We start from the raw sequence: 18,808 nt of genomic DNA, 5'->3' as shown, positions 1-18,808 counted from the left end.
TCTCTGAGAAAAACCACAGGAATGAAACAGATTAACACTTTTATTATTTTAACAAGGTAACTACAGCACAGCGAGGTTGAAGATCACAGAGCTAGTGCTTTCAGAGGATCTTAGGCCAGGCCTTCTAACTAGGCCCATATCTGAGTTATAATCTGCTAATGGCATCTATGTGCTTCATAGATTCATTTTCTTCCTTTTATAAAAATAAAGGCTACCAGATGAGAAAATGGAAGCAAAAAAGAATCCCTATTTGCTTCAATGACCTCAGAAGAGCAGGAAGGGTGAGAAAGTTCATTTTTAAGAACTTACGCTGACAAGCACGGTTGTCACCAAGATAGTGCCCTAGGAAGCAGGTACTGCTGCAGGTGCCAAGGTGGGACAGAACGAGGCTGGAGTCACACGAGGAGCAAGAGAAGGGTCCTCTGCCGTGGCAGGTTCTGCAGGAGGAGTGACATTCTGCAGAGGGAAGAGACACAAAGAGAACCCATGAAGCCACATGCCCTTCCAGAGCAGCACCCCAAGAGCCGCTAATAAAAGCCCCAGCGTGGAGAGCATTAGCTGGTCTGGTTTACTGCCCCACAGAGTGCTCCCCACCTCCCCTCCTTCGTGGGAAGTTGAAACCATCTCAGCTACTACCCCCAGGAGAAGCTTAGCAGGCACCGCCAGCTCTTGTGTCCAGCACTTACTCACTTTTACAAGCTCCTCTCTCTGCGAAATATCCGGAAGGGCAATCGGGAAAACAGCGGTCCCCTAGCAGCAGGTGCCGGGCATTCTGGCACCTCAGGCAGACACTGCCGGTGTGGTGGAGGTCTGCTGCACAGTGCTGGCACAGAGGATGGCAGTCTGGAGAGGCAGAGAAGGCAGGATGCTATGAGTACAGCATCCCTATTACACCGAAGGGTAAAAGGGACTGCAATTACTACTGCTGCAGCATGGACAGCCGGAGCGGAGCCCAAAGGCAGTGCACGGCAGTAAAGCAGAAGCTTGGGACCTGTACCAACTGTGTTTGAGGTTTTTAGCAAATGGCCAGGCCCAGCACAGCCATTGAGTTTTTATCCGTTTCCAACTGAACAAGTCCTAGAGCAGCATGTGATAGACACCTGCCAGGGGTCTAGAAAGAAATGTCAGGTAACAGAACAGTTCATCTTATCACCACACCCCCTCAAGAGTTCCAAGAACCCTGGTACAGCCTGCCACCAAGAGGCTCCTTCTCCCAAACATGGCCTTCCAGAGTCCGCATACCAGTCTCAGACGGTAGGGTTGGCAGGGGACCAGGGGGTGGGTGGGTGGGTTAGGGTTGGTTGACAGTTGAATTGGTGGAAAGTTTTAGTCTGTAACAAGAGGCAAGTTACAAAGACAAGCGGAGTCGAAAAGTCATTTTCATGACCCTAAACTTCGTTCACAGAAGCTGTTGTACCAGTTGTGAGATTAAAGCTATAAGACTAATTATCTGGGACAGTCAGCACTGTTTCTTGTTCTTGCCCATATAATAGTCATCCTTTAGTTGAAGAACTTGATTGTATTCAGCTCCCCCTATAGGTGAAAATGCCCTCTGTCCTACCTTAAGTGGTAATAACCCTTCGAAACCCATTTACCACCCTCCACCCTGAAGACGGAAAAAATCCACAAATCCTGCAGTACCCACCAGAATGAAAAAGGGGTAAAGTCCTAGGAAAAGAGAAGACAGAAATTCCCTGTGGTATTCAGAGCGCCGTTTGCAGCTGTATATGCATCTCTCTGCAACCAGCTATGTCTTGTTTCATCCCAAAGTCTTAGAGATAATGATTGGGATTTCTAGCAATGCTTAGACCAAAAAAATCCTCGTCAATAAAACAGATTGTCTGTTCCAATAAAACACTATACCCTGAGTGATACACTTTCTTAATTGCTGATCAGCTGAGACATATCCTTTGCCCATGAAGAGATTTCAATCCCATCCCCAGTGCCCACGCAGGTGCATGAGATGCCTTTCTGGGACCTCTGCAGCCACTCCAGAAGCTGAGCCCAGAGTGTCCTCCTGAAAAATGCAGACTCTTTCGGCAACTCATGAATGAACAGTCCCTGACCTTTCTCTGAACTTCGGGAGTTTCAAGTTACTGGCAGCCTTTTGCCAATATAAGAAATAATTCTTGAAATACACTGAGGCGAATTAATCCCCATTAGAGCCTTTCAGTAAATTATAAAGGAAATGCTGGCTGTATGGAGAGAAATCTGATAAGGAGCCTATTTCCCCCATCTCGTGTAAGGTTTCTACACAATGCCCACCTTTTTGCTTTCTTTTTCCTGTGCCCTCCTCACAGTGCCAGGAGCACTTTGGAAGCTGCTGGAGCAAATGGAGGTGACTGTTTAATGACTATCTTAATGAGTGGGTATGTGCTAGGATCAGAAACCCGGGAAACATCACAGATGCAAGGCTCCAGTTTTTGAAAAGTCAGAGTCTCTTCGTTAAAGCAGGTGCTTATAGAGAGTTCTGGGCTCAGGCAGGCATCAACAAGATCTGCAGCTGTGCATTGGTCTAAAAACTAGTTGCATCTAACTGAGGCTTTCTCTAATGCACAATTAGAGGGATGAAAAAGAATAATCACCAAGGTGGGGGGGCTTTGAAGGGAAAGTAAGCAGATCTCTGGAGTATTTTGTGGGTACAATAAATAAATATTTATGGATATGTCTGATCAGGGGGACCTCTAGAGGCTGTTTCAGTGAAGAGGATGGCACGTATTACTTCTTCTTCTTTTTTTTTGTCTTTTTGCCATTTCTTGGGCTGCTCCCACGGCATATGGAGGTTCCCAGGCTAGGGGTCGAATCGGAGCTGTAGCCACCGGCCTATACCAGAGCCACAGCAACGCAGGATCCAAGCTGCATCTGCAACCCACACCACAGCCCCCGGCAACACTGGATCGTTAACCCACTGAGCAAGGCCAGGGACTGAACCTGCAACCTCATGGTTCTTAGTTGGATTCGTTAACCAGTGCGCCACGACGGGAACTCCGACGCTTCTAAAGGAATCAAGAGTTGGGTTAGGGACACTCCTTCCTGCTCTCATGGCAGCTGCTTTGAAACCCTTGCTCCTCTTCCCCAGTCACCAGCCCTTCCACCTACTCCCAGGTTATCTCGCCTTCTACTAGATTCAGTCCTAAAGCATAAGCACCTTTGGTTCTTTTCTGTTCACCATTTTTATTTCACTTCATCTTCCCTCTTAGGATGAAATGGCTAATTCCTCCACCCACGTTTTGATCCATTTTTTCAACATCATGTGCACATTGCCGCAACATTATTGCCCCCTTTCCCCCATCGCTCTTCATTCTCCTTGACCTCAATTCCAAACATGCGCCACACAAACAGGACCTACACCCCAAAGCTTTTCTCTACAACCATCCTATCTCTTGCCCCTCTACCTTTGCCACTCACCTTCCTTGCCTCCCTCACCTCACTGTCATCTGCTTCAACCTCCACAATTCAACTGCTGCATCGCTCTGGAAAGGTCTCTCTGGCCACGTCCTAATGACCAAATCCAATGACCTCCGCTAATTCCTAACCCACCTGAAAGGTTGGCAACACATGACACTTTGGATGACCCTCCTCCTCAGCCTCCTTTCTCCACTTAGAATGCTTTAATCCAGGCCTCTGACTGCCTGGGAAGTGTAGAAATTCCTCACAACTCTCAACTCCTTCTATCCTCCTGAGTAAGTCTCATTCTCTGGAGGTCTCAAAGCAGACAAGGCTGTTTGCATCGGTTTGGTATATGGCTACCAGAAGCCAAGGGAAGGGGCTCAGGAGCTGCAGAGACAGAACGTAAACCGGCACAGCCACGATGGAAGACAGCATGGAGGTTCCTCAAAAAAATAAAATACTTAATTAAATACTTAAAATTAAAAATTAATAATTAAAATAGCCAAACGACCCAGGAATTCCACTTTGCGCTCTTTTTTTCTGAAAAAAATAAAAATATGAATTTGAAAAGATAGCTGAATCCCTTAGGTTCATTGCAGCATTATTTACCAAAGTCAAGACATGAAAGCAAGCTAAGTGTCCATTAGCAGATAAATGGATAAAGAAGATGCGAGACACATGTATTAGCCCTAGAAAGGAGGAAATCTTGTCATCTTCAACAACATACATCCATGTCTGAGGGTATTATGCTAAGTGAAATAGGTCAGATAAAGACAAAAACCATATAAGTTCACTTATATGTAGGATCTAAAAAGAAAAAGAACACAACAAACATAAAACGGAAACTGAGTCACAGATAGCAAGAATAACAGGCAGTTGCCAGAGGGGAGGGGTTGAGGGGAATGAGTGAAATAAGTGAAGGGGATTAAGAGGCACAAACTCCCAGTGACAAAATAAGTAAGTCGAGGAGTTCCCATCGTGGCGCAGTGGTTAACGAATCCGACTAGGAACCATGAGGTTGCGGGTTCGGTCCCTGCCCTTGCTCAGTGGGTTAACGATCCGGCGTTGCCGTGAGCTGTGGTGTAGGTTGCAGACGTGGCTCGGATCCTGCGTTGCTGTGGCTCCGGTATAGGCCGGTGGCCACAGCTCCGATTCAACCCCTAGCCTGGGAACCTCCATATGCTGCAGGAGTGGCCCAAGAAATAGCAAAAAAGACAAAAATAAATGATAAATAAAGTGAGGATGAGATGAATAGCATGGGGAATACAGCCAATAGTACTGTAACAACTTTGTATGGTGACAGATGTAAACTAGACTTATTGTGGTGATGATTTTGTAATGTATAGAAATATCAAATCACTATGTTGTGCACCAGGAACCAATAGTTTTGTAGGTCAACTATACTTCAATAAAAACACAAAAGAGAGAGGTGCCGATTCCAAAATCACTCAGGGCTTCTCTGCCTCTCCACGGCTCCATATTAAGCCTTAAGGAGGCATCAGATCAATCACCAGACATATCATACTGCATGATGGAGTGAGTACTCAGAGGCAAGGAGAAATCAATAAATGACACCTGAAAATATAAAACAATCAACTGTAGGTTGCCCAAAGCATCACATTAATCCAAGTTAGTTTATAGTTTCATGGTATACACGAGACTGTAACCACTTGAGTCTGGAAAGTTGGCTACTTTTTGTTCACTACCTGTATCCATTCCCAATTCATTCCTTCATGGTTTAAAAAGTCATACTGGGAGTTTCCGTCGTGGCTCAGTGGAAACGAATATGACTAGCATCCATGAGGACACAGGTTTGATCCCTGGCCTTGTTCAGTGGGTTAAAGATCTGGCATTGTCGTGAGCTGTGGTGTAGGTCACAGATGCGGCTCGGATCTGGTGTTGCTGTGGCTGTGGTGTAGGCCAGTGGTACCGCTCCAATTCGACCCCTAGTCTGGGAACCTCCATGTGCCCAGGTGGAGCCCTAAAAAAAAAGAAAAAAAAGTAATACCGAACATCCAATCCTATGAATAGATTCATTCTGAAACAACAGTCTGAGTGGGTCTCATGTTAATCCAAGATTTAATACACGAAAACTTCCCTTCCCAGCTTTGTCTTATACTGAGCCCCACCAGAAGACCACTTAAAACAAATATGTTCTTAAATCTAGCTCTGGCGTCAATCTGAATGTTGACTGACTTTTATGAAACCAACCAAAAAGAAAAGTAACCTCCTAAAACCTAGGAAACACCTTTGTCTTAAGAGGCTTGAAGTCAAAATCTTGCTGGAGAGCATCCCTTGGGAGAGCTCACAGTGAGTAATGATATGCAGGCAAAGAAGCCAGAAATCAGAGCAGCAAGGCTTGAGGATTAATCCCAGTGTTCCGACGGGGAGTCAGAGGGCAGGCTACTCAGGTGTGACAGGTGCAGGTGCCAGTTCCCCCAGGCGCCACCTGGAACAAGCTTCAGGCTCAAGCCCGAGGCCACTGTGATCTTCCACACAGAGAGAGGCTGAGTGGGGCTCAAAATAGGTAGCTTAAGGCTTTGTTTTCTGACTACAAGGTGAGCCAGGGAAGAAAATATGAAGAACATTTTTACAAGGCATAAATAAACAAAGAGCCTTTCAGAGTAAATAACTACTAACATGGACATTTTTCTTAGTTCTTTTTCTATATAATTTTCCATATACAGAGTTTTACATAGATGAGATTATATTAAATGTCATCATGTAATAATTTTTTTTTTTTTTTTTTTTACTCAATACCATCAGCATTTCCACATGTTATTAGGGACTCTTGGTAAACATCACTTTTAGGGGTTATATAATATTCTAACACCAAATAAACAAACAAAATTTACCATTTTTGTTGTACTTGATCATATACTTCCAAATTGTTCACGTTTATAATGAAGGCTATAATAAGACCTTTGTGTATTTTAGGTAATTTCCTAAAAGACAATGTCAAAGAGTTCAATTCATATTATTATTATATCCTACATTAAGCTTTGAATGTACATCAAGCACTATACTGATTACTATAAATGCATAATCTCACTTGAAAAGATGAGGTAGGCAATGTTATTATATCCATTTTAAAGATGAGGAAACAGACTCAGGAGTAAAGTTGTTTGCTCACATAAGTCATATCCACACTGATCCCAGAGCACACCCCTTTAACCATTATAGCCATGAAAAAAAAAAATGTTAGTCTCAATAAGTATTATGAATTTCTTTCCAGAAAGTCTGTGTCAATTTATATCCAAAAGCCACTCATGAGACTGTTTCATTGTAACTTGGCCTGCACTAAGAAATTTTGAAATAATAAAATAATCTTGGCTAATTTGGTTGATAAAAACTAGTGTTACATTGTTTTAATTTGCATTTTTTTATTATAAGTGAAGTTGAGCATTTAAAAATCTTTTCTTCAAACAACAAAATTATTCAAATGTACTGTGCTCTGAGAGCTTTCAATATGGTGGGGCAAGGACCTTGGATACACACTAATAATTGAGCATGAAATATGTGCAACCAAACAATAATTTGAGATAAAAACCAGTGAGTTCTTTCCTCATCCTCGGCAACCATCCCCCTTTGGACCAGGGAGCATGGGCCACCATGTGCTCTCAGAGAAAGTTAGCAGAATGAGATGAGCACAGATACCAAAACCACAGAGCCCAGGGCACAGGTGAAAGACAGAAAAAACCAACTTGAATCTGTGTATATGTGCCCTTTGCCAGTCTATCTACTGAGGTCTCTGTGTTTTTATTACAGATTTAAATGAGAAATTGTATGAAAGGTAACTAGCGATGACAGAAGACATTAAAGCCACAGCAAAGAACCACAGTCCAAGGAACCTCAGACACACAGCAGCTTTCCATGGGAGCTTTGCTGGGGAGGGGAGTAGGGTCCCTACTCTATCCACTTCCCTGTCCATTATGTCCACAGAAGACCCTTCTCCGTTAATAACATCTACTGCTGAACTGTTTTCAAGAGGCTCATGCTAGACTGGGCACATGAGGAAAACTACAAGTACTACAGTGGAAGGACATGAGAGCTGCGGTGACCAGGAATGGAGATCTCAGGGTCCCTTGGGAAGGAAAACCAACATATCAGGAGTCTGTCTTCCAGGAGTGACCAGGGAAGACCTTTTCACCAGCTCTCAGCTTCCAAAATGCCATCAGAATTCAAAACAAAGTAGGATTTGGCTACAACAGTAGTACCTAGTAGGGAGCCCTTATCTATTTGTCAAATGAAAGAAAGACATCATTGGAGTCAAAACACTAGGAAAGGTAGTTCCCACTCTGGTTCAGTGGAAATGAACCCGACTAGTATCCATGAGGATGCGGGTTTGATCCCTGGCCTTGCTCAGTGGGTTAAGGATCCAGCGTTGGTGCTGCTGTGGCTGGAGCGTAGGCCGGCAGCTACAGCTCTGATTGGACCCCTAGCCTGGGAACCTCCATATGCCATGGGTGCAGCCCTAAAAAGACAAACAAAATCTAGGAAATTGTGGGGAATTTGGAGGCCCATGTAAAGGTTGACCGGCACCACCTCGTTTTCAAAAATGCACTTCAGGCCAAGAGGAACAGGGCGCTACTTGGCTGTGTGTGTGGCAATTTACAACTGCCTTGTCAGTACAATTTGAGCTAATGAAGAGAGAAGTCTCCCCATGGCCAGCCAGGTGGATTAATTATTCAATCTAAACATAATTAAGAGGTGGTATCAGCCCGTCTCCAGGCCCTGCAGGAGGTGACGGGTGTCCCAGGGAACGGCCACAACCCCAGTCACTTTATGCTCAGTAACACCTCGGGGCATGTTTTCTAAGAATTAAGCTGATTTGGAGACAAGTCTTGAATTCTTCCTGGTGGGTGGTGACCATCTGACAAGTCCTGATTCAGATCCTGACTGGCCCCACAGCTAGGAGCACAACTCTCAGAAACAATGTCCTTAAAATGCCCGTCTCCACAGAGAGGAAGACAAAACACAGGCTAGATACCCTGCTAATCCTCCTGACCCCACCTCCCCGCCCCCCCCAACAGGTGATTCTGGAAAAATCACAGGATACACCAGAGGAAGTTTAGACTGTCTGCTTAATTTGTACCGGGGACCGCAGTTACTAAAAGAGGGGACTTGAGTTTCCAACCCACCAATCTCGCAGCCTCTCCAAGGATTAACGGCCCGTCCTAAAAGCCCCATCTGTGCAAGAAGGCATTTGCATCTGACCTTCCTGTCTGTAATCAAAAAAAGGAGGCTAACCTCAAATATGTCTAAATGGTGAGTGCGCCTCCATTAATTGCTTCAAAACAGCACCTATTCTAGAGGCTGGCTCCTGGAGTCCTTCCTTTGCAACTCAGTAAGTAAATCTTTATTTGTCACTATTTCAATTACAGTAAAGAGTCTTTAAATAAAAGACTCATTAGGTTTGACAAGGAGAAGATAGAGACCCAGGCGACATTTCTGTGCAGATCACTGGTACAGAATGAGCATGTGGAAGTGGAGGGCAGATGGAATTCCAGTTGTTTGTATATGTGTCTGCTTGCTAACAAACCCAGTGAATTAGCACTTTAAACAAACAAATTAATGAACACATTACAAGGGAGCCTGGAAATGGAGGAGCAGCTCGAGCTGAAACAAATACACTTCTTTTCTAAGCAAGCAGAGGATTCCATTTGTTTTCTAAATACATTCAGCATGCACACATGCTAAAAATGTAAATACATAAAAAATGAATATTTTGACTCAGCAGCTGCACCATCCTCTCGTATGTCACCCTGCAGCTGCGAGGATATTATATGCGGTCATCACTGTGTGATGCTTTCTTCAAATCACAAAGGATCAGCGAGGATTATCCCCAATCGTGATGGATGGAAGTGCATGGCAGTGAAATGACCTATTTCATGTATTTGGAGGAAAGTCAAAAAAGCTTGAAGATATTAAAGTAAACGTGTAGGGTGGAAGCAATGGCTTCGGATATTGGTTTTATGGAGTAGTGACTCCTTAGGTGATAAATAATGACCTCTAAAGGCAAATTTAGACACGTAGTGAGATTTTCAATAATGTCTTGTCAGTTGGTTAGGTTCTTAGTGCAACTGCATTAAATGTGTTTGGAAGCAGTTAAAATAATCAGCACTTGTAGCTGTTCCTCATCAGGAGAACAAGAAAGGATTTCGTGCTAAAGCTCAGGGTCCTTAAAGTGTGTATAAAATTTGAATTCTGATGCCACTTTTAAAAGTGATGGGGTTCTACTTGTGAGATAAGTATAGCAGGAATCCAGAAAAGAACATGCGGATGGCAGAAGAAAATGAAGCCTCCTCTCTTCCCCTTTTGATCATTACTTTGGTCCTAGCCCAACCACGAGCTCTTACAAATCATGTATCCTTTTTATTAGAGGCTCTGAATTAGTACAGAAGGCAAACAAATCTTCCTGTTGTTTCCACATCCAAGGCTATTGCTTTAACCAAAAAAAAAAAAAAAATCAACAACAGCAACAAAACCCACTACAATAGACTGACGCTACCATTATAGGACAGTGATTTCTGCCCAGTGTGGACAGACTTGCAAAGGTAGTGAGAAGGCGGCAGCAGAAGGACCCAGACAGTTGACAGAAGACAGACAGAAGAAGGAGGGGGCAGGTGGCAGTGTCAGATGGAAGAGCCAAGCTCTCTTGTCAGCGCTGGTGCCAGTTCTTGCTGCCAACAAGGGGACCTGAGTACCACTCCAGCTCAGATATCCAGATGCCTTGCACCTGAACTGCCATCAGGTTATGTTTTAATTCTTGCTTTACCTCCAAAATAGAAAAACCTGCACTGCAATGAGCACTTGTAGAATGTCAGCCTGGTGGGAGGCATAACTATGGAAGTTACTGCAGAGACAGAGCATCGAGTCGGAGTCAGACCCTTCCCTCAAGGTGCTCATGACAAGGTCCAATGTCAGAAGAAAGCAACACCTAAAATGCAATTGGTGTCTAAGAAGGACCAGAGAATATTTCACTGAAAGGCAAAAGGAGGGACTTGAACTTTGCAAGATGTGGCAGTGATTACTATGTGGAATAGGGTTAGGAAGGATGCAGGTGTAAATTTAATTTTGAATTACAGTTGGCCCTTGAACAATGCAGAGGTTAATCTGGGTATAACTTATAGTTGGCCCTCCGTATCTACCATTCTTCAGCATCCTCAGATTCAACCAACCACGGACCATGTATTTACTGGTGGAAATATCTGCATATAAGTGGACCCATGCAGGTGAAACCCACATTATTTAAAGATCAGCTGTACTCTATTTTAAATTGTATTGAAAAATAAGTAGTGGAAGGACAAGAGAGTCAGGAGAAGAAAGAAAAGGACCTGGTGGGGTGGGGGGTTTCTTTGTAAACCTTTTGAGTTTGTTGTTCCTATGGATCAGATGTCCAGAAGGTAGACAGAAATGAGAGCCCGGAGAGGATCATTGCGTGTAGATCTGAGATGAACGCTAGGTTGAAAACAGAAATGGGGACTGGATTTAAGACACTAAGGTCCTAGAGGAAAGGGATCAGAGAGGAAGGAGAGAGGGAGAGACAAGGGGAAGGAGGGAGATTAGATCGGTAACCAGATGAGGACAGAACTGATGGACAAGACTAGTTCTTGAAGGTGACGGGTCACAGATGAAGGGGTTCCCTGAGCCATGGTGAGGGAGCGCCTTTGTCAAAGGAAGGAGTGAGGGAAAGGTATCTAGAAGATAATGGACATCTGAGGAGGAAACATGAGAAAGTTTTTTTGCTGTGGTTGTTTATCAGATTGTGTTAAGGTTCTGAACAAAATAAGAAAGTAAAGACGTCTACTGATGGGAGTGAGAGTTAAGTTGAGAGAAGGTGTGGCCCATGCATATGGAAAGGCCACAGTTGGCAAGGGGATAGAGCATCAAAGCCGAGAAGCAGAGAAGGTCCTACTGGACCTAGATCAGGTGATGAAGACTGATGACACGGTGTTGACACGCGTGCCCTCCGAAGTGGCACTGCTCCAAAGCTCCGCTCTCCTGAGCACTAGCTGAGAAACATTGGGTAAATTGGTTACTATCTCTCGTCTCAGTCTCTTGGGCTATAAAATGGAAATGCTACTAATCACTGGACTGACCTCCCAAGGTTGCAGTGAGGATTAAATGAGATAAGGTATGTGAAGAGCTGGCACAAAGGAAGTATGTGATATAACGTCACATACGTTTATAAAATAAATGTCAGTGATTACTCTTCATCGATAGCAGGCCCAGTCAGGATTGATAGACACTGACCATTACACTTTCATCTAAGTCAGCTATTTTTGCCCATTACACATAAACATGGAGATCTTCATGTTCGGAAGAAAAGTAGGTAAGCGTAGCCCTAGCAATTCTGCTATCTTTGATACTTAGGAGGCTAGTCCGTGGATCTAAATTAGGTTATCTTCTTTAAGCATAAACTCTCAAAGCCTTCTCTGCAACTCAGGCCCTGGCCTGCAGTTCTTATGAAGACAACAGCAATTCTGACTTCATTGGGAGCCCTGCCAAGTTGAAAACTTGTAAGTAAGGTCATTTCTAAAGCTAGGGTAAAATGCTGTTTAGTAAAAGGCACATGAAGGAGAAAATACAAGTTCCGTTTTTTTTTTTTTTTAATTTAGGAAGGTCTCAATATAAGCATAGGTCACATTTTTTTTTTCCCGAAAGTGAAAGTTCAAAGCAAAGAAATGCCTTGAAATATTCAATCATCCTTCAGCAGACAGGGTGGTCCCTGAAATAAAACACAAAATCAGAGAACAAGGGAGAGACAATCATCAAAAGTTCCAGAGAGAGATTGGGTTTGCAATTCATAGTTCAAGCAACAGGAGCTAGGGTGACAGATGAGAAATAAGAAAAGACTTTGCTTTGCCAAAAAAGAAAATAAGGAAAACAAAGCAGCAAGGGTAGAAAAAAAAAAAAAAAAAACAGAGACACAAGAAAATTGAAAAAAATAGAGAGATAGAAGGATAGGATCAGATGGAATGAAGTGGAAGGGGAAAAAGAGGCGATAAGAAGCAAAAAATGGGTCACACTAAGACAGATCTTTGGCATAATTACCATACGATGCACGAGAAGGGGATGAAAGCAGACATTAGGACGCCAGAAACAGCTCATCCCTTTACCCAACATTTCCTATCATCAGCTAGGTGCTGGTTAGGCACCCCACTGAGCTCTTTTTCCCAATTCTACAGGAAGGTTTCTTGAGATGATCAAATGAAAAAAATAAGTGAGAAAATGCTTTAAAAATTATAAAATTCCAAAAGCACATCATTATTGCTATTAACAATAACATGAAAAGCAGGCCTCACGCCAGCAAAGCCTGGGAGGTCATACTTAACTTCCAGCGGTAAATCTATCTCCTGCTGACTACTGCCTAGACCCACAACAGGAACATGACTGGTCAAATTAAGTTAACATAACTGTAATGGAATGCTATGGAGCCATTAAAAATGACAAGTATGTAGGTTCTCTGATTATGTGCCCACACATGGAAATACATGGTATACATAAGTATTTAACTTATGACATACTTATGAGAAATGATAAAGAAATAGAGGCACACTGCATTTTATTGCACTTAATTGTGCTCTGAAGACAACTGTGTGGTTTTTTTTTTTTTTTTTTTTACAAACTGAAGGTTTGTGGCAACCTATGCTGTCAGTTGATGGTTGCATTTTTTAACAACAACGTATTTTTAATTAAGGTATGCACGTTGGTTTTTTTGTAAGAAAAGCTATTGCACACTTAATAGACTGCAATATAGCGTACACATAGTTTTTATGTGCACTGCGAGACCAAAACATTTGTGTGGTCACCTTACTGCAGTGGTCGGAAACCAAGCCCACATCTTCGAGTTATGCCTGCTCCTGGTTACAACTATTCAAAATGCATGTGTGTAACCAATGAAAAAGATAAAAGTACATGTGTAGGGATATAACTACTGAAATTTATTGTGCATTAATGTTTTTACTTAAAGTTTTTTCATTTAATAAGGATATACAATAAAAATACATGGTAGTCTGGGAATTCCCTGGCAGTGTATCATGTTAAGGATCCGGCTTTGTCATTGCTATAGCTTGGGTTCGATCTCTTGCCATGCATGGGTGTGGCCCCAAAAAACCCCAAAATATGGTAGTCTGAAATAGCTTCCTTAGCTTTTGAAAGAGATGAGCAAGTTCTTACAACTTTACCCAACAGTGCCTCTCCAAAGCATCTTATTATCTCAGTCCCTGACAATCCACCTTTTAATCTACAATCAGAAAATCACTGTCAAGTCCTTATATTTGTAATCAGCTGCATTTGGTATCCTAGGGTATGACAAAATGGTTAAGTATGTGGATTCCGGAATCACACTCTCTGGGTTCAAATTTTGCTCTATCTTCCAACTTGTGCCATTTTGAGCAAGCGACTTAACTTTTCTGTTTTTCTTCCTGTGTCAATGGAGATCACATTAGTACCTCCCTTGGAGGATCATTTTAGTATCAAACAGCAAAGTATATTCTAAGCAATTAGCATAGTGCATGGCACATAATAAACCCTCAGAACAGTCACGTATTATTAGACACCATGAAAAGATCACTCACAGAGAATGTGCTAGGTAATGGGCAGAAACAACCAGCATGCCTAGGAATTACAACGTGGGAGATGCCGAGAGCAAGCTGGTCCTAGAAGGGAAGGAATCTGAATGAGGCTGAGAGGGACGGATGGGTAGGATTTGGACAATGAAACTTAGGTAGTAACTGCTACACGTTTCAGTGTGTGCCTCTTTCCTTCTTTCCGGTTACAGCCTCAGGAGCAGCTACAGCATGATGCAGCGTAGCACCAACCCACCTTCCCCACGAGTAGAAGTGGCTACAAAACAGAGGTTCCTACCTCTCTGGCTTCAACTCAGATTTGAAGGAGGCTCAGAGCTGGTTACCCTGGCTCCTTCTTAGTCCATAATGATGTTCAATTTGAACTGGCTTTTCTCATTACTCCGTGTTGCAGTCCTATGAGCTTATTCCAAAAACAAGGATTTGTTGTTCTTTTAGTCTGTGCTTTTTGACTTTTTTCCCCTTGTTTTTTAGGTCCTCTTTAAGAAATGATTGACAATAAATAGGGGAAATTTTGGAAGGGACCCAAAAGGTTTTGTTTTTAATGATTTGGAAGAAAAAAACGTTAACAGGTTTTCTAATCAGTCAGCTCAGATTCAGAGAGCAAACATTTCTCAGAGCCAACGTAGAGGATAATTACTAATGGCTCTCTGATGCTTTTCTGCAGTCAAGAGAGTGGCAACCCTGAGCCTTCTTGGTGTCCCCTCTGCTTGCCCACAGAGAAAGAAGAAAGGAAGGAAGGAAGCGAGGGGGAGGGGAGAGAAGGAGGAAGGAAGGAAGAAGTCCACAATCTGAACACAGGCTGATTATTTCATTTTACCTTGAGGGAGTGCCAACAAATTGTCCAATATAGTAACATCAGTTAGTACAGGGCTTCCCAAAGATTGTTCTGCAAAGTACTGGTTAGCTCTGCGAGACGCTATCATAAATCAAGGGAAGGGATCTGTGGTGAAATGTTTGGAAAACCATGTCCAGCCCCCTTCATCTCAGAAGTCCATAATGCACAGCTGCTTATTTAGGGTTTTCAGAAATTCGGCAATAAAGAAAGCTGTTTAACTAAGAGTTTCACAAATTCATTCAGCCAGGGGACTTTTTGCATGTAACACCTATTAACCATTGCTTAGAATTTGAGTACCGTGGAATACAATATGAAAATGCTCAGACTAATATTTCTCTGCTGACATTTGTCTTCTTTCAGTTACATTCTGGAACAGTTTTTAACAAAGAAAGCAAACCTTCATTTAAAAAATTACTGCTTGGAGTTTCCGTTGTGGCGCAGTGGTTAACGAATCCAACTAGGAACCATGAGGTTTCTGGTTCGGTCCTGCCCTTGCTCAGTGGGTTAAGGATCTGGCATTGCCGTGAGCTGTGGTGTAGGTTGCAGACGCGGCTCGGATCCCGCGTTGCTGTGGCTCTGGCGTAGGCCGGTGGCTACAGCTCTAATTCGACCCCTGGCCTGTGAACCTCCATATGCCATGGGAGCGGCCTAAGAAATGGCAAGAAGACAAAAAAATAAATAAATTAAAAAACAAAATAAAAAATTACTGCATAAACAAAATTTTAATCCCATAGAATTCTACCATCCTAACAAATCAGCTATTTAAAATTTTGCGGTCTTCACAGACACAGAAAAAAAATTTTATGATTACCAAAGGGGAGGGAGGGATAAACTGGAAATATGAGATTAACAGACACCCACTACCATGTATGAAACAAACAGCAAGGATTCACTGTATAGCACAGGGACCTGTAGTCAATATCCTATAATAAACTACAATGGAAAAGAATTGAAAAAAGAGTATCTACGTACATATATATATATACATATGCATAGTTGAATCACTTTGCTGCACACTTGAAGCACAATATTGTAAATCAACTACACGTTGGTTAAAAATAAATAAATAAGTAAACATTTGCAGTCTTTCCATCAACAATATTACTCACAGTATTACCTTCTTTTCTACATAAGAACTAAAAAGTACAGCCTTCTCATTAAACATTCCACAAAGCCCAAGGCATTTTTTTAAAATGCATTCCCATATGGATATTTCTCCTTCATGTTTTCTTTTTTATTTTATCTATCTATTTATTTATTTTTTGCTTTTTAGGGCCACACCTGAGCTATATGGAAGTTCCCAGATTTGGGGTCAAATTGGAGGGCTGCAGCTGCCAGCCTACACCACAGCCAGAGCAACTCGGGATCTAAGCCGAATCTGTGAGCTACACCACAGGTCATGGCAACACTAGATCCTTAACCCATTGAGCAAGGCCAGGGATCGAACCCGCATCCTCATGGATACTAGTTGGGTTCATTTCCGCTGAGCCACAACGGGACCTCTCATGTTTTCTTATTTAATTCTCACCCTCTTCTGTGAACAGAAGAAAAGTTTTAGCTGAGAAAGACAACTGGAGGAATTGTCTAGGCTTTGAAATTTGGGGATAATGTTGTTGAGATGTGGGTAAAATATAAAAATCAAAAATCTATGAAGAAAAAAACTTCAGAGTCCCTGTTGTGGCACAGTGGAAACGAATCCGACTAGTATCCATGAGGATGCAGGTTCAATCCCTGGCCTTGCTCAGCGGGTTAAGGATCCGGTAATGCTATGAGCTTTGGTGTAGGTGACAGGCATGGCTCAGATCCCGAGTGGCTGTGGGTGTGGCATAGGCCAGAGGCCACAAATCTGATTCAGCCTCCAGCCTGGGAACCTCCATATGCCACATGTCCAATCCTAAAAGAAAAGAAAAGAAAAGAAAAGAAAAGGAAAAAACCTGGCTTTCCACAGCCGTTAACTATGTCTGCTGCAACCTTATCCACTCTTGCCTCTTACCTCCATTCACTTATCTTTGTTGAAAGCCTTCAGCTCTGGCCTAAACCCTACAAACTGTATATCTGCCTTGGCGCGCTTGGAGAGAAACGCCCCACACATATGACACCTCCATACGTGATAACATGCTGAGGTTCTTGGACCTGTTCCCGGGATGTGTTTATGCTTGTCTGTGGGATAGATGAGATGTAATTTTCTTTCTTAAACAGCTCAGTACAATTAAGAGGTCTCTGCTGATGATACCAGGTACAGCTCAGATAGAGAATAAATCCTGTCTCTGCAAAGCTCCCATACAGTAGAGGGAGCAAAGAGGGTGTTGTCCAGGGCTTCCTGAGCTGGACCTTCCCAAGGGTGGTGGAAATACACTCTACTGATGGCACTGCATGGGCAGGCTACCCGCTGCTTTGTCTCTCTCCAGGGCTCCTCCTAGGAAAGACCTTCCTGAGTTTAAAGTCCTTGAAATGTTTCAGGAGGTTAATTTATGACCTGACTGAAGCAACAGTTTAGCTAAAAAAAAAAAAAAGACTTCCAGGACTTTTGATTCAGGGTAAAGCGAACATAGCAGATGAGCTCACAGTGGCCACAGTCAGAAAGCTGTGCTCACCAAGACCTTCAGCCTCCTCCTGGACAGCTACCCCTGCAGGTCCAATGACCCAAGTGGGTCAAGCTCAAATTTACTTGACCAGAAATCTTGAAATCATCCCCCAAACCCCCTCTCTCTTAGCCCTCGGGGCTAAGGGATCACCAGCTTCTGCTGCTTCTATTAGGTTGAACCATATGAAATTGCCACTATTTGCCCTTTTATTTATTTATTATTTTGCCCACAAAACAGCAATCTAACAGGGGCCAACCTAATATATAATTAGTACTTAGGGAAGCCATGCCCTCACCTCTTCAACCTCTCAGCAATTTTCTCATCAAAGGGCTTCATCTCTCATCTGGATTCCTGCAACTCCCTCCGAAAGGTCTTTCTGCCCCGAGTCTTGTCTTCTTCTGTGCAATCTTCCACAGATCTTTCCCTTCACAAATATATAATCATTGACACTTCCCTCCTTAAAAACCTTCAAGAGATTCCCCACAGCTTTGATACCAAAGTGTGTTCTCCTTAAATAGAACATACAAAGGCCTTCATGATCTGCCCTGCTTTAGGTCTCAACATGCCTGTACTCAGGGCTGGTTTCCTACTTAACTCTTTGTTAGTGCAAGAACAGAAAATATTCTTTGGCCCATTTTCTGGAATGCTCTCTGCTATAAATCTCCAAACCCCTCAATTCCTACTCATGTTTCAAAATCATCTCAGTTATGCCATGTTCTAGAAAGCTTTCACTACCCACTCCACACACACACACACACCCCTTCAGTGTGGGTTAGGCTGCTGTCCCACAGGCTGATCCCATATCCACAGCAACATCATATTCAACACAGCTCTCCCACCTTGACTGCACTGTGTATTTCTTGAAGGGATGCACCACATCTTATTCATCTGGGCACCCTCAGAGCCTAGCACAGTGCCTGGGATGAAGCATGTGCATAATCAGTATTTGATGAAGCCATAAATTACTGACCGCATTACAATGTTACAGAAACAATTGGGTGGTGTTTGGAAAGGGCATGTATTTATTGAAAAAGTAAATTGTGCTTGTCAGTGTGCATCTCTGAAAGATTAACAACTGAAATTATTGGTCAAATTTTTCTGCAACAAATATTGATTCACCATTCTTAATTCAACAAAGGCTATCCAAACACTAGACAATGGGTTACCTTATTTAGAACCTTCACTTAATAGACTTAGGACAGCCAAGGTTTGTCGCTTTCAGCTTATTTTAGTTTTTCTAGGGCTGGGGACTTCCAGAGTCATTTAGCCTAGTCTCACGATTCTTTATTCGAGTGGTCCCTTATAAGCCTTAAAAAATTAATGCAACTCCTAATCACCTAATTTACCATCGAAGAGGGCTCTGGACATTGGAGAGAACAGAGCTGATTAAAAATTAAACTTTT

At 42.8% G+C, this 18,808-nt stretch overlaps 1 protein-coding gene across 2 annotated transcripts in view; it reads right to left on the bottom strand.

The window, feature by feature from the left end:
* The window catches only part of FRAS1 (Fraser extracellular matrix complex subunit 1), a 274,927-nt gene that overhangs the window by 163,885 nt on the left and 92,234 nt on the right, over positions 1 to 18,808 (bottom strand). For both annotated transcript variants that reach the window (XM_047798478.1, XM_047798479.1), the window contains exons 19-20: positions 691 to 843; positions 310 to 456 (exon numbers count right to left, since the gene is read on the bottom strand). In XM_047798478.1, the coding sequence (XP_047654434.1) occupies positions 310 to 456; positions 691 to 843 (300 nt within the window). The remainder of the gene's footprint in view (positions 1 to 309; positions 457 to 690; positions 844 to 18,808) is intronic.

Source organism: Phacochoerus africanus, chromosome 10, assembly GCF_016906955.1.
Source record: "Phacochoerus africanus isolate WHEZ1 chromosome 10, ROS_Pafr_v1, whole genome shotgun sequence".
NCBI classification, from domain to species: domain Eukaryota; kingdom Metazoa; phylum Chordata; class Mammalia; order Artiodactyla; family Suidae; genus Phacochoerus; species Phacochoerus africanus.
Note: the sequence above shows the minus strand (reverse complement) of the source record. Positions and strands in the feature narration are given on the sequence as shown.